At 42.9% G+C, this 25366-nt stretch overlaps 1 protein-coding gene across 2 annotated transcripts; it reads right to left on the bottom strand.

Annotated features, from left to right (window-relative positions):
* Nucleotides 1–284: 284 nt before the first annotated feature.
* COIL (coilin) lies at nucleotides 285–23014 on the bottom strand. Of its 2 annotated transcripts, XM_055577559.1 has the most exons (7): nucleotides 22670–23014; nucleotides 9181–10291; nucleotides 8976–9062; nucleotides 8441–8488; nucleotides 5510–5579; nucleotides 2481–2569; nucleotides 285–1255 (listed from the first exon to the last, which is right to left on the bottom strand). In XM_055577559.1, the coding sequence occupies exons 1-7, from the start codon at nucleotides 22912–22914 to the stop codon at nucleotides 1190–1192; spliced, it is 1716 nt and encodes a 571-aa protein (XP_055433534.1). In that variant the 5' UTR covers nucleotides 22915–23014; the 3' UTR covers nucleotides 285–1189. The 2 variants fall into 2 exon arrangements, with proteins under 2 accessions (XP_055433534.1, XP_055433535.1); XM_055577560.1 differs by lacking the exon at nucleotides 8441–8488.
* Nucleotides 23015–25366: the final 2352 nt, after the last annotated feature.

The raw sequence follows: 25366 nt of genomic DNA, 5'->3' as shown, positions 1-25366 counted from the left end.
CCATCATTCACGTTAATCTCACTCTTTCTGGAGTCATACTTCTCGTTTAAAAATCAGTAAATACCAACTTTGATGCACATCAATGTCATGCAACTTAAAAGTAGACAACATTTCCTTTGATCCAGTTGCTCCCAGATCTAATGAACTCCACCGAACTAAACCTTGCGACATCAAAGTCTTTAGTCAAGGCAAACCTTCCTGTTAGAGAAAATTTTAATCTTCTGCATTATTATAAAACAAGGTACCAATCTGCAAAACCCAAACAAGATGACTCAGCAGGAAAGTTTAGTTCAATATGATTTTATTTAAAAATCTGCAAAGCCAAAGGAGGGATCTGATGTTTTGTTAAAACAATTTTCACAGTATATATTTCTGCCTTTTTTAGCTTTGTGTTGAATAATAACAGAAAAGGAAGTTTCTCTTCAAGACCCTCACTCCAGCACAGCACACTTAGCCAGGCGCCCGGGATCAAGTGGCTGGACAGGTCACCCTGGCCTGAGCTCACAGTGAATCCTCCCCCTCGAGTGGAGCCCCAGTTCTTCCCCAGGCACACAGACTTATTTTCACTGCTCTCCACAGGCCCTGAGAATCCTTCATCTTAAAGGTGAGAAAAGTGTGAAAGGATTCCTTAACTCATTGCCTGTAACAAACCCAGCTACTGGTTAACTCCTGACAATCACAAGTATAAAACACTTGAAATGTATAAGATGTTCCACGTTGAATGGAACAACTTAAATTTTAAAAAATTAAGTCAAGTAACATGCTTTCATATTTTAAAACGTTACTTAATAAAACTTACTGAGACAAGATATACAGCACTTTCTGTATTTGGTATTACAAACTCCTACTGACGATAAAGCTACTTGATGTTTGAAAAAAATAAAAAAGAGAAGAAACCGTACGTATTGTTTTTATAAATGATGCCTGAAGGAATGTCATGTTGTAAATTTTGTTACTAAGATTAAGCCTGGAAAAAAAAAAAGATCTACAAAAGCAACACCCATGTTCTTTTAAATGATGAGGTAGATTTTTTCCTATGCAGCAAATGGAAGATAACCGGAAATGCATACAACTCACAAATCTTCTTTAAAAAAAAAAAAAAAAAACAGTTCAGGTTATAGTCACTTTCACAAATAAGACATTTATAAACCACGAGGTGGAGAGGTCATACTCAGGGAAGCTCCACACTTTATGTGTTACTCGGAGATTCGATAATCAGTCTTGGATCAATTAACTCTGTCCAAAGAACGGTTATCTGAGGAAAAACAGAAAATATTCAGTTTAGAGACGTCATTTTGAGGTCATATGAATTTTAGTCAGTTAAAAACTTCAATTTCCATTTGTGAAGAATGCTTGAGGACTGGAGGTAATTTGAGTTCCAGTAAATTCAGTTCAACTAAGGTAGAAGGCCTTGTTTACCTAGAACACAGCTAAATTTTATATTAAACATATTTCATCTTTCTTTGATTTTGAGCATGGGCTGGGGCCGGGTGGTACCAGCTGGTTACCAAGGGGTCAGAAGGATTTGCCCAACCAGTCTCTATGGACAGGCAGTCTGCAGACTTCTTGGGAGGCAGATACAGCCCAGAGGGTTATCACTAGTCTGCTGATGCCCTTTCATTCGGCTCTATGGTTCTTTTCCTGTGCTGCCTAAAAACAGAGGAGTTATTTCACATTTTACCAAGAGAAAGCAAAGCTAATGAAGGCCATCTGGATGAATAATGAGAGCCATCTAGTGTCCAAAAACGTAATTACAGGCCCTACTTCAGGCCTCCAAGAGGAAAGCCTCCAACATTTAATTTTCCAGGGTAGTTTCCAAGAACACATTTCAACAAAAAAGTGGGGCTGCATATATTGCAAATACAGAAGTACGGGATACGGGGCCAAATCTGCAGGGCCTACCACAGACCCTAAAAATGTGCTTTTGGAGTAAATCCCTGAGTGTCATCTATCCTAAAGACAAAGCAAAACATACAGTCTGGTTAGGGTTTCCACAAGTTTACATTTCAGATAAAACGTGACTTTGCAATACTAAAACTTCAGAATAATATCATAACATTTCAAATATAAACACCTTAAGAAGTGGTTTCTTAAATATAAATTCTATTCACTTCAATGCTACCATACTCTAATGAGGCAGCCATTCCAGCATCTCTGGAAGTCTGGCTGCCAACAAAGCTCTAAACCATATACTTCCTAAAATGGCAATTTAAGGACTTAAACAAAATCAGAAGACAGATTCAACATTGTGCGTCATTCTTCAAAATTATCTGCACTGTTCTAAGTCAGAATCATAGTAACCCTTGGGAGGCAGTAGTGACTGTCAGGAGACATGGTGGAGGCGTCTGGAGACGCCCGAGGCCGGGAGCCTCTCTGACGCTATGCGGCAATGCAGGAAGCGCAGTGCCACCGTCCAGGCCAGCAGCAGCCAGCCAAGCGAGAGGACGACCCAGCAATCCCGAAAAGAGAAGCACGCCTACCCTCTTCTCCTGCGTCACCGCGTACTCCACTACCTCAGCTCCATTTTCGTTGCGATAAACCAAATCAAATTTCCCAGGTTCTTTCATGGCTGAAACCAGATGGTAGGAAGGAGAGATAATAAGTAATTTCCCAGTAGTGAAAAAGTTCCTCTACAGGCAATTCATATCATTAGAAAAACCACCACAAACAAAGTGTCCATTGATGTGGAGGCTGGTGCACACAGGAAAGCATGGAGTGCTCAGTGACAGGAGATGCTGTGAAGCCTGTGTCAACAGACAGGGGCTTCTCAGGCACTCATCAGTGAGCATCCTCCCTTCACAGAAAAGAAGGGAGCTGATACACTAGCACTAGCAATCCCAGAAAAGCATGTGTAACCACAAGGTAATCCCGCCCCCTCAGAACTGGTTTGTTTCAACAGAAGAAGGTAATGTGAATTCTGCAAAATTCTTATATCTTGCTGTGTCCGCAGAAATTATACATGCTTCCTTGGTAACACAGCAGTCTTCATTTTATATGGTAGGGTGGGGCTATAAAAATGACCACACAAGCTGAAATCATGCAAAACAATCTTAACCAATGGGGAAACTTATGACTGTCTCATGATCTTCAAAATTTGTCAAAACATTCAAACCTTTACTGTATAGGGAAATGAAAACACAGTAAAACTGCTATTTATGTAGGACACTGACCTAATTTAAAACAGAAAAAATGAGAATCAGAGAATGCTCTGTGTCCACACATATCCCGGGGGGTTAACAGCGCTCGCCCCCTTGCCGTCTGACCACAGCGCAGAGCGAGGAGCTTCCGCATGCCTGGCTCAGCTGTCACACTCCTTCTGTTTGGGTCCACTTCCAGCAAGTTATCCTTTGAGTTTTGAATGTTATGAGATAAGATCTGAGAGCTTCTTTTTCACAGTTTTGTTCATTTTTTTGCTGATGTAATTTCTAGGACATCCTTATTCCTTTCATCATGACCACTTTCCTCACTGATGTCAAGAAGTTCACAGAAAGCTCAAAGTCAGCATTTCCACAGTGAGCTATTTCTTCTACGATTTCACTTAAATTCAATTTGGATGTTACTTTTAGCATTATCATTTTTTGTTTCTTTGTCATGCTTTCATTTTTGTTGGCCAAGTCCCTATTTCAATTCTCCACTTTTGTACAGTGGCACATGGGTTTATCACTGAGACCAGGAGGCACCACAGCACACTCTGTGCTGTGCTGTGGGAACTGGGTAACACGCACCGCGACCAACCGCCAAACACTGAAAGAAGCCAGGTGACCAGGCACTGATCACAGTGGGCGCCGTTACTGGGCAGTCATCTGTGGGCTGGAGAGCTGGTGGTGCTTCACACACTCACTCACAGCCAACAGGGGCTTCCCTGGTGGTCCAGTGGCTAAGACTCCACACTCGCAATGCAGGGAGCCCAGGTTTGACCCCTGGTCAGCTAACTAGATCCCACGCTACAACTGAAGATCCTGCAACTCAGATCTACAACTGAGACCTAGTGCAGTCAAAGAAATAAATAAATATTTTTAAAAACAAGAGTTAATATACCAATATCACTGGAGACTGGTTCTATGTAACAAAACCATGGTAACTGAACTTCATTAGAACTATGCAGTGAGGACTACCTGTATTTCTGCTACAAAACAGATCAAGTGTTCCTTGATGCTCCCAAAAACAAAAGTTCTAATTGGATATCATCACTGTCAATCACCTGACAAGAAGTGACCACGCTGTGTCCACAGAATTTGACCACGGACAAACCTCTGTCCAACATTCCTAAGGAGGATTTCTTCAAATGAAATCTAACCAGAAGAGAGCTGGAAAACCAGTGTAAGGTTTTTTGTTTGTGTTTTTTTCTGGGTGCCCTCACACCTTGCAGGATCTTAGTTCCCCAACCAGGGATTGAGCCCCAGCAGAGAAAGTGTCAGACCCTAACCACTGGACCACCAGGGAATCCCCTGAAAAATCTTTTTGAATGATTCTTACATACTACAGTCTTGACTCTTTTACTATCTTATTTAAACATGAACAGAAAATAATCAATTCCTTACAGTCTGCTAAAGAAAAAGGGATCGCCTCTAATCTCTGGCCAGGGACCCCTGCAAACACAACCCAAGTTAAGCCATACACAATAAAAGCCCTGTTATTCCAGGGTTTCAGAACCAAAAATGGGTGGGGGTGATTCAGGCATAAAGCAGGGGAACCATTTAAAATAATGCATGAGAGTGTGGCTACACTTATATTTCAGACATTTTATTTTGATTTAACACAGAGAAGTACATTCATTTGCCAACCTTTTCAAACAAAGCTAGTAGGTCTTATGAGTCACTGACTGGAGCTGTCTTTCTTTTATAAACTTTATCCTTAATGCATATATGCAATTTCCAGTTTTTGAGTTTTGAGGGGTTTTGTTTGGTTTTCTGGTCATGCCACGCAGCATGGAGGATCTTAGTTCTCCCACCAGGGATCAAACCCACACCCTCTGCATTGGGAGCATGGAGGCTTAACCACCCGACTTCCAGGAAAAGTCCCGAGGTTTTTTGTTTTTGTTTTTTAAGTGGATGCAAGAATATAAAATTAGCAACACAATTTAAGTGCAGAATCTTCTCAGATTTTTATCAAATTCCTCCCAAACTCTTATAGCTAACCCATCACATGTAATTCAAAAGCAAAATTTTCAGCAACGATCCTGAGTCACCATTCAAGTTTCATAGACAATTTTTTTTGCCATCAATTTTCATTAATTTATGTAATTTTATGAAATTACATGGTTACAATAATAAGAACAACGTGCCTAACAGTTTGGGGAACAAACCCAACAACTCTCAGCAGACACGAAACCCCACTAGCGGAAGCGCTGCGCAGCCCACCCCCAGGCCCTCTGCGCGGACAGAGGCAGCAGAGGGCACCGTAACCATGGCGGCCAAGGAAGACAGCGGCTCCTGCGCATAGAAGCTATTGAGAAACCAGTGCGGACGTGAAGAGCCTACGCTTTCAAATATCTTTCTAGAAGACTCACCAGGTAAGGATGAAAGAATTTCTATGTCTACTTGCTGGGTCTCCGGGTTATGGCTTAATATTCTTCCTTCCTTTCAAAAAATAAAAGTCCAAGTCAAAAATCAACCTGTGAAATATGATGAATGTGCTAAAACCTCTTAAAAATAGTTAAGATGGTGAGTTTTATGTGAATCTTATTTCAACAAAAATTTTTTTAAATAAGTCAACATGTATTTGAAACATAACTCCCACAGCAGACCACATTTCTCTGGTCTAAATTATCCCCGGAGCAGGCGCTACACGGCTAGGAACAGCCCTAGAGCCCACAGCCTCTAGTTATCCAAACTAGCCTGCCCTCCAACCCCGAGGAGACCCGGACGGAAGCGCCTCACTCCTGCCCCTGCCTCCCGGCCACAGCCAGCTGCTGGCACCTGGAGTCCTGCCTGGGGTGGCATTCTCCTTTCTCTTGGGAAATGTAAATAATAAATTCCTCTCTTCAGCAGCACTGACTCTGCTGTGTTATCTGTCAGTCACCTCCATAAATTAAAATCCCATGGATACATATTAGACAGGTCGGGGGGTTGGGGAGACTACATTCTTTGAAGATAGCTTTGACTTTTAAAGACAAGCTTAATGAATAAAGCTAATGATCTAGCTGGATAACAGCATTTGACATCAAAGCAAAAAAGTAACACTGATTTTCACTCTTGAAATGGTTTGGAAAGCAACTTCAAAAAAGTCCTAAAAATACTGGAAACAAAGTAGCAAACAGCTTTCCAAAATACATATAATGACCAACATCTATTTAATATGCATTTTAAAAATCTGTATCATCTAGAATCAGGGACTGATACAGGTTGTGGGACATATAAATTCTATGTTTATTTCCATTTCCTCACATACTGCAGAATTAAACTAATCATCTGCAGTAGGCTGAACACACACCCTGGTCTGCCCAAGACAGGTCTATTTATGTTTCCCTTCAGTATAAATTATCAGTACAATAATAATCCTTTTCATTTGCAAGTGTTCTGATGTACATGGTAAGTTATGTGGTCACTTATATTAAGGGACTAAGATGAAAAGATGGAAATACACCAACTACCCAGAACTAACCAACCAAATCTCTTCATGAACTGATTCTTCTTCTAGCCTGCTTTTGAACAAAGATTCTTAACACGATTTTAAAAGACTTCCAAGGTATCAATTCAGATTGATTCACCGTTGTACCTTATCTATATTGCTATGTTAACATATCGATTATTTCCTTTAAAAATGGACTTACATTCTGAATCTCACATCAAAATAAGAAAGTATGCATTTTAACAAGATTTTAACAAAATTTTGAATGGGTAAGAAAGGGAAGAAAACATGTAATTCTATAATCCCACTGAGTCACACTTTTGCTGAACTGTGATGAAGTTCATATGCCAGTATGAAGTCCCACACAAATATTAAATGAGGAAATTCCAAGGATAATATTTGTGAATTACCTGTGGTTAACTGGTAAGGCAAAAGAAACCATATTAGATCATAGTAACCAATAGGAATGCCGGGCTGGATGAAGCACAAGCTGGAATCAAGATTGCCAGGAGAAATATCAATAACCTCATATATGCAGATGATACCACCCTTATGGCAGAAAGTAAAGAACTAAAGAGCCTCCTGATCAAAGTGAAAGAGGAGAGTGAAAAAGTTGGCTTAAACTCAGCATTCAGAAAATGAAGATCATGGCATCCGGTCTCATCACTTCATGGCAAATAGATGGGGAAACAATGGCCAATAGATAGGGAAACAATGTTTTCTTGGGCTCCAAAATCACTGCAGATGGTGACTGCAACCATGAAATTAAAAGACACTTGCTCCTTGGAAGAAAAGCTATGACCAACCTAGACAGCATATTAAAAAGCAGAGACATTACTTTGCCGTCAAAGGTCTGTCTAGTCAAAGCTGTGGTTTTTCCAGCAGTCACGTATGGATGTGAGAGTTAGACTATAAAGAAAGCTGAGTGCCAAAGAATTGATGCTTTTGAACTGTGCTGTTCGAGAAGACTCTTGAGAGTCCCTTGGACTGCAAGGAGATCCAACCAGTCCATCCTAAAGGAAATCAGTCCTAAATATTTATTGCAACTCCAATACTTTGGCCACCTGATGTGAAGAACTGACTCATTGGAAAAGACCCTGATGCTGGGAAAGAATGAAGGCAGAAGAAGGGGACAAGAGAGGATGAGATGGTTGGATGGCATCACCAACTCAAGGGACATGAGTTTGAGCAAGCTCCAGGAGCTGATGATGGACGGGGAAGCCTGGTGTGCTGCAGTCCATGGGATTGCAGAGTCGGACACGACTGAGGCATTGAACTGGCTGAACCGATAGGAATTCATAAATATATGAAACAGATTCCCATGCCGAAAATAATCAAATTTTCTGGCTGAGTCTGTGCGTGCGTGCTCACCCGGCAGGCTCCACTGTCCACAGGATTCTCCAGGCAAGAATACTGGAGTGGATTTCCATTTCCTACTCCAGGGGGTCTTCCCGACCCAAGGATTGAACCCATATCACCTGCATCTCCTACGCTGGCAGATAGATTCTTTACCACTGAGCCATCTGGGAAGCCCTTTCTGACTAAGAGCTATTTTATTTCCTTTCAAAGATGAGGATCATGGGGAGGGATACTCAAATAACTTTGTGTATCTAAGCTGATTAGAAAAAACTGAGTAAAAAAAAAATCTGTCATTCTCATTCTATATTCCTCCTAGGTATTAAGAAAAGTAACACTGGGAGACTTCAAAGTGATATTATTAAAAAGTTTACATTTTGAGAATGTTTTTATTTTCTACTTTACGGCACTGTTTACTCCATAAAAACCTGTTATCTGTAATTAGCAGCATTAAACATGACTTTAGCTTCTTTAATGTACTGACATTTGATTATTTGTAAATAAAGACCCTTACCTTGTAGTCAGAGACATCAGGAGAATAATTGGATGTTAGTTCCAAAAGCTAAAAAAGAAGAAAAAAACTCACAAATACAGATAGCCCGTGCTTCCCTTTCCTTACTCCTGAGAAAACCAAGCATGCCATGTCTGGGCGCTTACTCCATCACTCAGGTAGCCCTACCAAGGGCCTGTAGCAAAACAGGGCTTCAAGTGGGAAAGGTTCTTTGGGGGGTTTTGGGAGGTTTGGAGGTGACATGTAGAGCCTTTTTTTACTGAGCACTTGCTGTGTTCCAGACATCAGGCTGAGCCATTTTTATTCACTCGGAAAATAATTACTGGGCACCTACTACATGCTTGGCAAGAGAACAGGAAAGATAATGATTCAGGAAGAGTTTTTATAAATATAAATTAGTTTAATAATTCATTAAGTTTTATTAACATAAATTATATTAACTTATAAATACAAATGTAACCTAATGTGTTAACGAATAAGTTTATTGGGAAGAGGAATAAACTCTTTTGTTGTTAACTGTTGTTTTTTAAATATATACCTTAAATGCAATCTTTTCTCCGACTTGAGGGGCAGCTGCTAACAGTGGTAAGAGACTGTAGTCCTTCTTTTGTGTCTCTATGGGATTCTGAAAAACAGTATTAGTCATGAGATTTTGTTACTGGTGAGAAAACGTGAACCCCAACATCAACTCCAGACACACAACATGAGGAAAGGGGAAGACGTGAGCTCACAGCAATACCTACCTGGATGACGGCAGATGAGTTTGTCACTATTTCATTCAACTGCTGTTGCTTCTGATAGTCGGTGTTTCTATTTAAAACGTAGGGAACAGCATGCCCTCGTCCTCGACCTCTCCCCCGCATACCCCGGCCCCTTGCTCCCTTCCAGGAAAGAAGGTCCTCTCCTCTACCCCAACCTCTTCCCAAACTGGCGGGGAGAGTCACGTTGGGAGGAGGACAGAGGACTGTTTGGGCCCGACTGCCACTGTTTGGGTCCGACTGCTTCCACCCAGCGGCGTTTGGAGCCTGTGATGATGGCCCTGGACAATCTCTTCCTACAAAGAGGCCTACAGTTTTCAAGAGCTCTGCAGTACACTCTGGGGTGCTTTTTGGCATCACGCATTGATCGTCTGACTCTGAACTAGAGTCTGAACTAGAAGAGGATGTTCTGGAGGTCTTGCCCTTAATGGGGACAGAGGTAAAACCAGGTTTTGGAGCCGCTTTGTTTGCAGCTGTGGTTTTCACAGAGGATCCGTCCTTTGACACGTCAGTCAAGATTTTCCCTGAGGAATGTCTGACCTCCAAGATGACGTTGCTGAGACCATCACTGGTTGATTCGTGGTAAGACTCAGACTCCGAGGAGGAATCAGGACTGTCTTTTGTTCGGACGGCCATGCCACCTTTCCTGTTGGCTCTCACAAGGCTGTTTCTAGCAGGAAGGGCTTTAGGGCTGCACTTCTGGATGGTCCACTCTTTCACAGACTGTGCTTTAGAAGACTTGGGAGTCTTGGCATGTTTTTTATATTCACGTTTCTCCTTTTTCTTTGGCAATTTTTTTTCAGTCTCTCCATCATCAACCTCCACTGCATCACACATGGCTTTGTTTTTCCTCTTGTTTTTTTTACTCACACTCTGGTCTGTGGTGGCTTTCGGTTCTAAATCCAAGGTCTTCTCACTGTTATTGTTCTCATATCTCTTCCAATGCTTCTTTGAATTTCTGTAATCTAGTTCAGTTTCTTCATCTTCGTCCAACTTAAATGCCCGCTTCTTTGCTTTTCTAGGTGATAAACGAATACTATCCCCATTACTAACTGTTACAGGACTCTCAGCAATTCCTCTCTCTTCTAATTTAACTCTGTTAAAAGAACAAGAGAGAAAGCTTTAGTAATTCATAAGCATGTCTCCAGGACATAGTTATACGCTAACATGACTACATCAGGCAATGAAAAAAAGGTCAAATCACTTCAAGATAAAAGGCTCTTTTTAACAAAATGATCTATGGTGTCACTTATGGTCAACTTTCAAATAACTAGTTTTATTTATTGATCATCTACTGCATCCTAACATTAGATTTTCTTTCATCTAAACACCATTATGAAGTAGGTTTCTTTTCATTTTAAAACTGATCACAAAATTACAGTTCATACAAGTAACTGCCCAGGATCCACAGCCAGTAAGTCACAGAAATGTAACTCAAGCTTGTTTGTCTAATTCCAAAGCTCACAGCCTTTCCACTATGTTATGTGCCCACCCTAAGTGGTGGCTATGCTGATCGCCCATTTTGTTTTGAGTTGTAAGCTGTTTTTTTTAATCAGATTTCATTTTTATTTTGTTTGAATTTAGGAAAACACTGAACCTGTTTTAAACTGTACTGACAGCCATTATAAAATTCTATAACATTTGGTGATTATTAATTTCATGTATCAACCTGGCTTCCCTGGATAGCTCAGTCAGTAAAGAATCTGCCTGCAATGCAGGAGACCCCGATTCAATTCCTGGGTCAGGAAGATCCCCTAGAGAAGGGATAGGCTACCCACTCCAGTATTCCTGGGGTTCCTGCCGGGAGCCGGCATATTGCATATTGAGTGCATATTGCATATTGAGTGCAGTACTTTCCACAGCATCATCTTTCAGGATCTGGAATAGCTCAACTGGAATTCTATCACTGCCAGGAGCCAGCGTGAGGAACTCCGCCCATGACAAAGGTCATGAGGAAGGAGGCTCGGCATACGCAAAGGCGGGATCGAGCCTCAGGAGTCCCCCTGGAAATTCTCGAGCATCTACCCCCCAAACCAGAGTCTGCCTACTTTCTGCTTTGTGCTTTCACCTACACCTCTGACTTTACAGGGGGCTGTCCCCCACTACCTCTCTCTGAAAAAAAGAGTTAGCTTACAGCTCCAGTTAATAATTCCTGGGTGTGACAGTGTTTCAACCTACAAACTCCTTTGGAAATCCTCTAGCCTGCCTGAATGGGTTTTTCCGGCCACATGTGATTGTTCAGAGCCTCCCAACTGTGAGAGGCAGGAGATGTTCTAAACTGCCTAAACACAGATTCCTTTGAGTAGTTAAAAGATTGATTAGAAATTGTATTGGTGAAGGGTTTTTCACTTGTTGGGCCAATGTTTGCTGCTAAGTCTCCATACTCCTTACCTACTGTGTCCTTGGCAGTGTATTGATTGATATAATGGGTGTATAGAAATGTAAAATGCAGCTTTGTCCAATGCTTTTTGGAAGGCTGGTGCCTGACTTTGGAATAATCACCTTTAGAGAAAAATAAGTTTCTTAAAATGTTAACAGGCCTCCGGGCCAGAAGATGATGTCAATCACCTGAACTTTTGCATATGATAAGTTTGAAAGCCTGGCTTAGATTAGAACCAGGAACTGCTGTCCTTGCATGACTCCACCCCTTCCCCCATTATCCTCTATGCATAACTTAAGGTATAAAAACTACTTTGGAAAATAAAGTGCGGGCCTTGTTCACTGAAACTTGGTCTCCCCATGTCACTCTCTCTCCCAAATTCTAGCTGAGTCTCCATCTGGAGCGCGGAACCCACCATGCTTGCTAATTATGCCTGGGCTTCTAAGATCTGACCGGGGAGGCCTCAGTGTCTCCTCTCCTTCGGGAGAATGGAAGGACGCCTGCGGCCTACGTAAGTGGTGCAAACTTCTTGTCTTGAAGTTTTATTGGTCTCCCGCGTAAACCAAGCTACTCAGCCTCTTTTCTCCACTGAATTTTCCTACTGAGCTATCCTCATTCTATTACTCTTTATTATCTCTAATTAACATTTGAATAGGTCGCCTAGCCGTCTCTCCTTTGAATACCCTGGATCAGCCGGGGCTGGACCTCGGCTGGTTCCCTCTCGGCTCAGCTGGTAAAGTATCCACCTGCAATGTGGGAGAACTGGATTCAATCCCTGGGTTGGAAAGATCTGCTGGAGAAGGGAACAGGCACCCACGTCAGTATTTTGGCCTAGAGAATTACATGAACTATATATAGTCCATGGGGTTGCAAAGAGTCAGACATGACTGAGTGACTTTCACTTTCAATCGGATCCTATTGACCCCAGATTGGTCAACAGGCCCTGGGGTACCCAGATATTTGGTTAAACATTGTTCTGGGTGTGTCTGTGGGGGTGTTTCAGAATGAGATTAACATCTGAATTTGTACACTAAATAAACTGACTGCCTTTGTCAGCATGTGTGTGTGCTAAGTCACTTCAGTCGTGCCCAACTCTTCGTGACCCTATGGACTGTAGCCCACCAGGCTGCTCTGTCCACGGGATTCTCCAGGCAAGAATACTGGAACGGGTTGCTGTGCCCTCCTCCAGGGGCTCTTCCCAGCCCAGGGATCGAACCCCCATCTCTTAGTCCCCTGCACTGGGAGGCGGATTCTTCACCACCAGGGCCACTGGGAAGCCCGCCTTTGTGAGCAGACGGTCCCAATATGAATGGGACTCAGAATAAAAGGCTGAGCAAGAGGATTGCCAGCCCCTGCCTATCTTTCAGCTGGGACATCAGAAGAACGTCTCTTCGTTTAGACTAGGAATCAGACTGAAATATACCATCAGCTTTCCTGGTTCTCAGGCCTTTGCACTTGGGCTGGAAGTTTATCATCAGCTTTCCCCGGTCTCCAGATTGCCAACTGCAGATCTTGGGACTTCTCAGTCTCCATAATCTCATGAGCCAAGTCCTTACTGAAAACCTCATTTCTACATCTACAGCTCATGTCTGTGTCAGCTCGTATTGTTTCTGTTTCTCTGGAGAACTCTAATACACAGTTCACCCAACAGCACTTTACTGTAGTAAAGGAATTCCGTTCCTCCATGGACTGGCGACACTTAATTCTAATATGCACAGCCAGAGTGACAGAAACCTGAGTGAGCGTCGCCAATGTCAAGCACACAGTGGGTGTTTAAAAATGCCTGCTAAAAACAAACATTATTCTTTCAATATATTTACATCCAGCTGTACCTTTCATCGAGTACTTTTAGTGACCAGGGAACAATGCAGACAATCATATTTGAAAATAAAGTACAACCAGTGAGTAATACAATAGATTATAAGCATTCTTTATATTTTTGAAGGTACATTAATCCTATGGATTTATCTCAATGTGGTAGTTGAAAAAAATCCTCCGTTATTCTTCAGAATACACAAATATACAGACACATACACATAAAGATAAAATAAAAGCTACTGATACCAGAAGGAGGACACAGAGAGAAATAAAACTCTGAAATAACAGGGACTTACATAATAAAAACTCATTGCCTGCTGTTCTCAGCTGTGGACATCGGCACCTAGCAGCAAGGAAGTAACCCTTAAACTGGCAAACGCTAGTCTGGCATACTGTGAATCTAAGAACAACTGAGGAACTTGCCGGATACGGAACTTTCCATCACATCTTTGATCAATTTGTTTTCACTTGTAGCAATGCAATGATTCAGGTTTGAATTCTGAGATGATAATTAGTACCAAACTTTTCATCACACTTTGAAAATAGATGCAGGAAATCCACGCACCTATGGACACCTTATCTTTGACAAAGGAGGCAAAAAAACATATCATGGAGAAAAGACAATCTCGTCAACAAGTGGTGCTGGGAAAAGTGGTCAACTACATGTAAAAGAGTGAAACGAGAACACTTTCTAACACCATATACAAGAATTAACTCAAAATGGATTAAGGACCTAAATCTAAGACCAGAAACTATAAAACTCTTACAGGAAAACATAGGCAGAACACTCTATGACATAAATCACAGCAAGATGCTACATGACCCACCTCCTGGAGTAATGGAAAGAAAAACAAAAATAAACACATGGGACCCAGCTGAACTTAAAAGCTTTTGCACAACGAAGGAAACTATAAGCAAGGTGAAAAGACAGACCTCAGAGTGGGAGAAAATAACAGCAAACGAAACAACTGACAAAGAATTAATCTCCAAAATATACACGCAGCTCATGCAGCTCAATACCAGAAAAACAAACAACCCAATCAAAAAGTGGGCAGAAGACCTAAACAGACATCTCTCCAAAGAAGCCACATAGATGGCTAACGAACACATGAAAAGATGCTCAACATCGCTCATTATCAGAGAAATGTGAATCAAAACCACAGTGAGGTATCATCTCAGACCGGTCAGAATGAGCATCATCAAAAAGTCTACAAACAATAAAGCTGGAGAGGGTATAGAGAAAAGGGAACGCTCTTTTATCATTGGTGGGAATGCAAACTGGTACAGCCACTATGGAGAACAGTGTGGAGATTCCTTAAAAAAAAAAAAAAACTGGGAATACAACTGCCATACGACCCAGTAATCCCACTGCTGAGGATACAACCCGAGGAAACCAGAAGTGAAAGAGACACGTGTATCCCAGTGTTCATCGCAGCACCGTTTACAATAGCCAGGACATGGAAATAACCTAGGTGTCCACTGACAGAAGAGTGGATAAGGAAGCTGTCATACATACCGCAGTGGAATATCACTCAGCTATAAAAAGGAACACATCTGAGTCAGTTCAAATGAGGTGGATGAACTTGGAGCCTATTATACAGAGTGAAGTAAGTCAGAAAGAGAAAGACAAATACTGTATATTAATGCATATATATGGAATTTAGAAAGACGGTACCAACGATCCTACATGCAGGGCAGCAAAGGAGACACAGATGTAAAGAACAGACTTTTGGACTCAGCGGGAGAAGGAGAGGGTGGGATATTTGAGAGAACAGCACTGAAACATGTACATTACCGTATGTAAAATAGATGCCCAGTGCAAGTTCGATGCATGAAGCAGGGCACGCAAAGCCGGTGCTCTGGGACAACCCAGAGGGTAGGGTGGGGAGGGAGGTGGGAGCGGGGGTTCCAGGTGGCGGGGGACACATGTATGGGACATGTATACCTGTGGCCAATTCAAACTGATGTATGGCAAAAACCGTCATAATACTGTAACTATCCTCCTATTAAAATAAATAAGTAAATGAAAAGAAAACAGATGTAAGACTTTCTGTTCGGTCACTGCGGCTCATTAATTCACTGGAACGCCACACGTGCTGCATCCGCTGCAGGCAGGACCCCTGGCCTTCAGAGGAGCCTTCCAGAGCAGCTTGAGCGTCCCCTCACCCATTCTCAAGACCAAGGATCTGTGGGTACTCGACCTGTGACTGCTGCAGCCTTGCTATCTGCTGCTACTGAAGATAATTTCAGTTTGGAACAAAGACTGAGAAACTAAATGCCAGCCAGGGAACGAGAAACGGCTCACTTGCCCAGTTACCCTTCTTATTAGGGTGGACAATTTTCTGGCAATGCTCTTCATTTCTCCACTTGGATCACAGACAACAAAGTAACTCTCCGCTTACAAACAGAAGTGAACGAGGCTGTCCTTTTACAAAGAACAGTGAGCGACCTGTATAATTACCAGTGGAAACAGACTACCTGTATAGTTACCTGTCTTTGATTCCAAGAAATTTTTAAGACAGACTCCCTGTTCACTCAAACTCTTTGCCAGGCAAACTGGGTAAAATGTATTAAAATGTAAGGGATTCCCTTTAAATCTGCAAGTTCACTTTGAGGATTCTATCATGTATAAATAAAGACATGACCATTTGTACTGCCTGACACCTCCCCACGCCCCCTAGTCATTGCCTGCCAAGGCCAAAGTGACTGAATTCAAATCTTCTTCTGCCTTCGGTTTAAAGTTTAAAATATCATTATTTCAACTTTTCTCATCTGTGAAAATGAGGGTAATAATTATAGTACTCAAATGAGCTACCATATCTAAATGTTAGCTCTAATTTTTATTAATACAATGAATGTATTAATAAAATGAATGTCTTCTGGGGACAGGAGTTGGTGGGTTTTTAATGAACTTGTCCCATCAAATGGAGGTGAATTCAAAAAAGTGGGTGTACGCAGGAATCTGCGATCTCTTGGGGTCCCATCTGTCCCCGGCATCACCACCTACAGAGAAGTCAGTCATCTGAGCAAGGGCACACAGTTAATGAGTCGCAGAGCCAAAATTCGAATCCAGAGCTCTGAATCCAGACCCTGATCTCTTAATCACTCTGCTCTCTTACCTTTCACACAATAGTGAACAAAGGTAACCCACATATTCTTGGCATAAATACAGACCTGTACAACTTTTCTGGAGGCCAACCTGACAGTACTTATCAAATTTTAACATTTGACCAAGTAGTACCCCTTCTAGGAATGATCTGAATCATTGCTCACATACACAAAGATACAGAAGAATCTTCACCACAGAAGTATGTACAGGGAAAACCCAAGGGCATTAGACAAGCACGCTCCTCAATATGACAGAGAAGAGTGCCCGGCATTCTATATTCCTCGAACCATCAGCATGCCACAAAATGAGATTTAGCATCAAGAGACCAAGAGCTGCACAAGGAGCAGCAGCCTTAATGGCAAGGACCTTCTCTGGCATCCAAGATTTCCAGAAACCAGACTGCTCTGAGTCTGGCTCAAACACTGTCTTCACACTCTGCCAGCCTCACAGACATGTCAGAGGGGCTTGGCTGGCCATCCAAGGAGCTATTGATCACAGCAACATGAAATGAGAACTCGTCTCTAATGTTCTGTATTTAATAATAAGCATCAAATGTCACAGGGTCAAAGAGTAACAGAGGAGAGAAGGCACTTTGTTTTCTCACAGAATGACTCTTCAACAGAGAGATCTCACCTCACCTGGTCACAGGCAGGCACCTGTGAAGCTCTCTTCAGGGAGTGTAATAGGCTAAATTGTGTCCCCTTAAAATTCTTCTGTGAAGCCCTAACCCAGAGTACTCTAAAGTGACTGTATTTAGAGACAGAGCCTTTGAAGAGGTAATAAAATTAAGATAAGGCCGTTAGAGTGGGCCCTAGTCCACTGTGACTGGTGTCCTGACGAGAGAGAAAATTTGGACACATAAGGAAACATCAGGTCATGTGCCTTTTTGTGACAACAGAGAAAAGGTCGTGTGAAGACACAGTAAGAGAGATACCCACAAGCCAAGGACAGAGGCCTCAGTAAAAACCAAAACTTGCCAACATCTTAATCTTAGATTTTCAGGCTCCAGAATAGTGAGAGAGAACTTTTGGTTGCTTAAGCCTGTGGTATTTCATCAGAGCGGCCCTCGCAGACTAACGGGGCTCCAGGCAAACGGAGTGCATCCTCTTCCCAAGGGAGATGGAGACCACCTGCAGGAGGCCACTGTCAGCAGCCTGGGGGCAGAGGAGTCAGCTTCTGGGGGTTCAAAAGAAGGGGCTGTGAGGAAGTGACCGCGGCAGACAAGTGTGGAGATGCTCTTGGGCCTCAGGGCTTATTTCTCATGATTCCCACAACCAGGCCCCATGTTGCCTCATGAGAATTCTCTAAGCACTCCTGGCAATCCCAACAAAGCCCTTCTGCTGGTCAAACTCATCTATTCACCAAGTTAGTATTGCTTCTGTCTCCACAACTATACAGGGCCATCCAACGTTTCCCTACCTACCCTTCAGTTACTGCTGAATTCCCTGATCATTTGTGTTCCATAATGATCTCTCCTTTCTCAACCATCTTCTGCACTTAGCAGCAAAACGTGGAATAATTACCCAGTCCACATGACACAACAAGATAATATACAGAAACACAAAACTAGTTTGCTCTACTCCAAAAATATTAGGTACCGTTGAGAAAAGAGATTGTTTTCTTCTGTAGCTCTGAAGAAAAGTGAGTCTGTCTGAGGAAGACAAGCAAATGACTGGGGACATGAAACCACAAAAACATACAAGACTTTTCCAAATTCAACATTTTCCTAAGGTCTGCCCCATTTACCACTGAAGCCAGCTGCAAAGATATTTCTTGACATATGCAACTGTGCACTTGGTGTTTAGGAAGAATTTTGCCTGCCATTGGTGCTGTATGTATTTCCTACAGGAGCTTTCATAGTTTGCCTTTGACATTGCTAACTTCATTATAAAGAGTTTAATTTTCAGATGATTCATTAAATGAAGTACAACTGCAGTTAGCTATCAGCAAGTTATTAATTCATGAAGCAGGAGAGAGATAAAAAAGTAAACCTAACAGGACAGGATGCATTATTTATAATAAACAGTCCCTGAATTGCAGAGAGAATGGAATGAATAAAAAAGAATAACAACTTTTTTTGAAACCAGGACTATTTCAAATTGTCATTGGAAATAGCTAAACATTATTAGTAAATCATAGTGTTCCTGCTTTTATAAGAAAGACAGAAAGATACAAACATGCACTCAAAGATACAGCAACTGTTCCAAATTAAATTCCCTGATGCTATGAAAAAAATCGTATGAATCTGACATACTCTGGGAAAACGAATATTCAACATTCAACAAAGAGCAAGCACAAGGAAGTAGCCGGTTCACAACTCTAATTTTTTTTCACTGTAAATGAAGCTTTTAAAAAGAAGCCTTGATTTTGTACATACAAAATTAATACACAGAAATCACTTGCATTCCTATATAGTAACAATGAAAAATCATAAAGAGAAATTAAGAAATCAATTCCATATACTACTGCAACAAAAATAATGAAATACCTAGGAATATACCTGCCTAAGGAGACAAAAGAAAACTGCAAGACACTGATGAAGAAATCGAAGATGACACAGACAGATGGCGAGACGCGCCGTGCCCCTAGACTGGAGGGTCAGCATTGCGAAAGCGACTGCTCTACAAATGCAACCTACAGACGCGACGTGAGCCCTAGTAAACTGCAAGAGGCATTCTCCACAGAGCTAGAACAAAAAGTCTCACAATCCATACGGAAACACGAACCATCCCAAATAACCAAACAATCTTGAGAAAGAAGAATGGAGCTGGAGGAATCAACCTTCCTGACTTCAGACTATCCTACAAATCTAGTCATCAAGACAGTTTGGAACTGGCACAAAAACAGCAATATAGACCAATGGAACAAGATAGAAAGCCCAGAAACAAACCCATGCAACCTATGGGTACCTTGTTTTTGACAAAAGAGACAAGAATATACAATGGGGCAAAGATAGTCTTTTCAATAAGTGCTGCTGGGAAAACTGGACAGCTACATGTAAAAGAATGAAATTACAACACTTCCTAAAACAGCATACATAAAGATAAACTCAAAATGGATTAAAAACCTAAACGTAAGACCAGAAACTATAAAACCCTTAGAGGAAAATATAGGCAGAGTACTCTATGACATATATCACAGCAAGATCCTACATGACCAACCTCCTGCAGTAATGGAAAGAAAAAGAAAAATAAACAAATGGAACCTTATTACACTTAAAAGTTTTTGCACAGCAAAGGAAACTATAAACAAGGTGAAAACTCAACGCTCAGAATGGGAGAAAATAATAGCAAATCAAACAACAGACAAAGGATTAATTTCTACAATATACAAGCAACTCATATAAATCAATACCAGAAAAACAAACAACCCAATCAAAAAGTGGGCAAAAGACCTAAACAGACATCTCTCCAAAGAAGCCACACAGATGGCTAATAAACACGTGAAAAGATGCTCAACATCGCTCTGTATTAGAGAAATGCAAATCAAAACTACAATGAGGTATCATCTCACACTGGTCAGAATGGCCATTATCAAAAAATCTACAAACAATAAATGCTGGAGAGGGTGTGGAGGAGAGAGAAACCTCTTGAACTGTTGGTGGGAATATAAACTGATACAGCCACTATGGAAGATGGTACGGAGAGTCCTTTAAAAACTAGGAATAAAACCACCATATGACCCAGCAATCCCATCACTAGGCATATACCCTGAGGAAACCAAAACTGAAAGACACACATGTATCCCGATATTCACTGCAGCACTATTTACAACAGCTAGGGCATGGAAGCTACCTAGATGTTCATCTGCATACACACAATGGACTATTACTCAGCCATAGAAAGGAACGCATTTGAGTCAGTTCTAAAGAGGTGGATGAACTAGAGCCTATTAAACAGAGTGAAGTAAGTCAGAAAGAGAAAGACAAATATATATGAACGCAAATATATGGAATCTAGAAAGATGCTACTGATGAACCTATCTGCAGGGCAGCAGTGAAGATGCAGATATAGAGAGCAGACTTACAGCCACGTGGTGGGGCAGGCGGGGAAGAAGGAGAGGGTGGGAGGCATGGAGAGAGGAGCATGGAAACATACACTCTACCCTATGTAAAACACCCAGCCAAGGAGAATTTGCTGTATGGCAGGGAACTCAAACTGGGGCTCTGTAACAACCTAGAGGGGTGAGATGGGAGAGTGAGGTGGGAGGGGGATTCAAGAGGGAGGGGACACAGGTATACCTATTGCTGATTCATGTTGATGTTTGGCAGAAACTAACACAATATTGTAAAGCAATCATCCTTCAATTTAAAATAAGTAAATCTAACATTAAAAAAAAAGAAGCCCTAAATAAATCATTCCAATATATGAATCTGAACTGAAACTGTTAGGGGAAGCACACTGATTGAAACCACCCACCTTGGCAAGGCACCATAGTAACCGTTTGCATGTGTTGTTTTAGGACAGGAGGTCCTGGTAAGGAACATGGAACTAATAAATCTCTTGATGAAAGTGAAAGAGGAGAGTGGAAAAGTTGGCTTAAAGCTCAACATTCAGAAAACGAAGATCATGGCATCTGGTCCCATCACTTCGTGGGAAATAGATGGGAAAACAGTGGAAACAGTGTCAGACTTTATTTTGGGGGCTCCAAAATCACTGCAGATGGTGATTGCAGCCATGAAATTAAAAGACGCTTACTCCTTGGAAGGAAAGTTATGACCAACCTAGATAGCATATTGAAAAGCAGAGATACTACTTTGCCAACAATGGTCCATCTAGTCAAGGCTATGGTTTTTCCAGTGGTCATGTATGGATGTGAGAGTTGGACTGTGAAGAAAGCTGAGTGCCGAAGAATTGATGCTTTTGAACTGTGGTGTTGGAGAAGACTCTTGAGAGTCCCTAGGACTGCAAGGAGGTCCAACCAGTCCATCCTTAAGTAGATCAGTCCTGGGTGTTTATTGGAAGGACTGATGCTGAAGCTGAAACTCCAATATTTTGGCCACCTCATGCGAAGGCTTGACTCATTGGAAAAGACTCTGATGCTGGGAGGGATTGGGGGCAGGAGGAGAAGGGGACGACAGAGGATGAGATGGCTGGATGGCATCACCAACTCGATGGACATGAGTTTGCGTGAACTCTGGGAGCTGGTGATGGACAGGGAGGCTTGGTATGCTGTGATTCATGGGGTCGCAAAGAGTCGGACACGACTGAGCGACTGAACTGAACTGAACTGAACCAGAAGAGTTTGGGAAAGGTCAAAAGGAGACACCACCTGTTCACCCACCTCCCAGAATCCTTTCTGGCATCCTTCTTGGCTGAACAACCCTGCACCACCAGGAAGGACTCTGAGTCAGAATGATTGGCTAAGGACAACCCAGAAACTAATCCCATCACCATAAAACTGCAAGCCATGAGACAGACATGTTCTCCTGGGTTTCCTTACCCTACTGCTCTCCACCGGGTGCCCTTTCCCAATGAAATCTCTTGCTTTGTCAGCACACGTGTCTCCTTGGACAATTCATTTCCTACTGTTAGACAAGAGCCCAGTTTTGGCCCTGGAAGGGGATCCCCCTTCCTGCAACAAAACGACTGTCTTACCATTTTACTGAGATATGAGCCACACGTGACCAATTTACACAACTGCACCTTCACACTCATGTCAGTGTCTTTTTTTTTTTTTAATTTCCAAAAGCGTATTTAAAACTTTGGTTTCCCAATTCAAAGCCAAAAGGTCCCAAACACCAATTTAACTGAACCCAAATGGGACAGAGAACTAGGCCCGCAGGCGGTAAGGCAGGCGCTCCGAGACAGGAGAAACCGCACCTGGGGAAGAAGACACGCCTGTTGGGGTCTGCTCGGCCCGCGAGCCGCCAGGGCAAGGCCGAGTCCAAGGCAGGCCCGCGCCGCGCACCTAACAACGGTGCCCGGTTGAGCAAGCGGTGGGCAAACCGAGGCTGGAAGAGACGCGGGCCCCGCCCAGAGTGCAGGCCGGGGCTTTTCCACGTTCGGCCCCCCACCCTGACTAGACCGGCCAGAGGGCCCCGGGTTCACAGAAGGGCCGCTCGTCAGCCCCCGCCCAGCCGGCCCCTCAGCCCCGCGGCCTCCGGAGCCGGCGGCGCCCCGGCGTGCGCAGGCGCCCGGCCCCGCCGCGCCGCCGCGCCCGCGCACCTGAGGCAGTCGTTGTCTCGTACCAGGCGCGCGCTCTCGGCGGGGGGCAAGAGCGCCCCCTCCAAGTAGAGGCCCAGGAGGGCCCCGGAACTGAAGCCGAAGCGCTGGCGGATCAGACTGATGAGGTCCGTGACGACTCGGCATCCGTTCAGGTCGATGAGAAGCCAGAAAGACGTGCAGTGCGGGGCGCCGGGCGGCGGGTAATCGAATTGAAGCCGTAGCCGAACCGTCTCGGAGGCTGCCATCTTGCTCGATGCGCAACGGAAGCCGAGAGACTCGACCGGGCGACCGAGAGGCGAGCTCGGGGCCCGCCCCCGGGAGCCTGTGAACGTGCGCCCCCTACTGGTGGGGAGTGGTTGCGACAGAACTCTGAAGGGCAACGCGGGGCGGAGGGGATTCCATTCAGTTCAGGGCAGGACGGCGGAAGAGGATAACAGATAGGCGTTTGTTCCTTTTCTCCTGACCACTAGGTAGGGTCCGAATTTAGTCAACTGTCTAGACAAACACTGCTGAACAGTGCTCTTTTTCTAAGATATTTGCTCATATACGTAAAATAACACAGTCTGTTCTGGATTGAGTTATTATTTCTAGTGGGACATCGTTGATCAAAATAGCATGAAACACCACACATTTTGTCACATAATTATTAAACAGGAAAAATAAAATGGACATGGCAATATAGCTATTAATAAATGCAGCCGTGTGTGTGTGTGTGTGTGTGTGTTTTAATCTGAATCTTTGTGAATGAATATTACTAAATAAGACAGGACTCACCATCAATTTTGGACCTGTGTTTTTGGTTTGTTTTTATAGATGTCAATCCCTGAGAAAACTTGCTGACTTATGTAAGTAGATAAGTATGGAGGGCCTTATGTTACTGGCAGTATCAGTCAATTCCTTAAACTCCTTCCAAGGTACATGCTAAACTCACCTACAAATCATGCTTTAAAAACTATTTGCAGTATTCCATTAGCCCATCAACAGAAAATTGGATTAAAGATTTACTGAGCAAGGCCCTGCCCATCAAAACAATACCCAGGTTTCCCCTCAGTCAGCCTTTTTCATCAGGAAGCTTCCAATAAGCTCTCCATCAGAGGTAAGACAGAATGACAACCACAATCACAGAAAACTAATCAAACTGATCACATGGATCACAGCCTTGTCTAACTCAATGAAAGTATGAGCCATGGTGTGCAGGGCCACCCAAGGCAGATGGGTCATGGTGGAGAATTCTGACAAAACGTGGCCCACTTGAGAAGGGAATAGAAAAACACTTCAGTATTCTTGCCTGGAGAACTCCATGAACAGCATGAAAAGGCAAAAAGATAGGACACTGAAAGATGAACAACCCAGGTCAGTAGGTGCTCAATATGCTACTGGAGATCAGTGGAGAAATAACTCCAGAAAGAATGAAGAGATGGAGTCAAAGTGAAAACAACACCCAGTTGTGGATGTGACTGGTAATGGAAGTAAAGTCCAATGCTGTAAAGAGCAATATTGCATAGGAACCTGGAATTTTAGGTCCTTGAATCAAGCCAAATTCAGTTCAGTTGCTCAATCGTGTCCAACTCTTTGCGACCCCATGAATCAGCACACCAGGCCTCCCTGTCCATCACCAAATCCCAGAGTTCACTCAAACTCACGTCCATCGAGTAGGTGATGCCATCCAGCCATCTCATCCTCTCTTGTCCCCTTTTCATCCTGCCCCCAATCTCTCCCAGCATCAGAGTCTTTTCCAATGAGTCAACTCTTTGCATGAGGTGGCCAAAGTACTGGAGTTTCAGCTTTAGCATCATTCCTTCCAAAGAACACCCAGGACTGATCTCCTTTAGAATGGACTGGTTGGATCTCCTTGCAGTCCAAGGGACTCTCAAGAGTCTTCTCCAACACCACAGTTCAAAAGCATCAATTCTTCGGCGCTCAGCCTTCTTCACAGTCCAAATCTCGCATCCATACATGACCACTGGAAAAGCCATAGCCTTGATTAAACGGACCTTTGTTGGCAAAGTAATGTCTCTGCTTTTCAATATGCTATCTAGGTTGGTCATAACTTTCCTTCCAAGGAGTAAGTAATTTCATGGCTGCAGTCACCATCTGCAGTGATTTTGGAGCCCCCAAAATAAAGTCTGACACTGTTTTCACTGTTTCCCCATCTATTTACCATGAAGTGATGGGACCAGATGCCATGATCTTCGTTTTCTGAATGTTGAGCTTTAAGCCAACTTTTTCACTCTCCACTTTCACTTTCATCAAGAGGCTTTTTGGTTCCTCTTCACTTCCTGCCATAAGGGTGGTGTCATCTGCATATCTGAGGTTATTGATATTTCTCCCAGCAATCTTGATTCCAGCTTGTGTTTCTTCCAGTCCAGCATTTCTCATGATGTACTCTGCATTTAAGTTAAATAAGCAGGGTGACAATATACAGCCCTGACGTACTCCTTTTCCTATTTGGAGCCAGTCTGTTGTTCCATGTCCAGTTCTAACTGTTGCTTCCTCACCTGCATACAGATTTCTCAAGAGGCAGGTCAGGTGGTCTGGTATTCTCATCTCTTTCAGAATTTTCTGTAGTTTATTGTAATCCAATGGAACCCCACTCCAGTACCCTTGCCTGGAGAATCCCATGGATGGAGGAGCCTGGTAGGCTGCAGTCCATGGGGTCGCTAAGAGTCAGACATGACTGAGTGACTTCACTTTCAC

The sequence above is a fragment of the Bubalus kerabau genome, chromosome 4 (genome assembly GCF_029407905.1).
Source record: "Bubalus kerabau isolate K-KA32 ecotype Philippines breed swamp buffalo chromosome 4, PCC_UOA_SB_1v2, whole genome shotgun sequence".
Taxonomy (NCBI): Eukaryota; Metazoa; Chordata; class Mammalia; order Artiodactyla; family Bovidae; genus Bubalus; species Bubalus kerabau.
The sequence above is the reverse complement of the archived record's forward strand: the minus strand, read 5'-3'. Positions and strand labels throughout refer to the sequence as shown.

Bases quoted from the DNA above. Each gene is read 5' to 3' on its own strand.
- COIL (XM_055577559.1), bottom strand. From the start codon at position 22,914: ATGGCAGCCTCCGAGACGGTTCGGCTACGGCTTCAATTCGATTACCCG. The intron at 9,063-9,180 runs GTAGGTATTGCT...ACTGTTTTTCAG, and splicing joins ACTCATCTGCCGTCATCCAG to AATCCCATAGAGACACAAAA. The intron at 1,256-2,480 runs GTAGGCGTGCTT...GTTTTTCCTCAG, and splicing joins CGGTGACGCAGGAGAAGAGG to ATAACCGTTCTTTGGACAGA.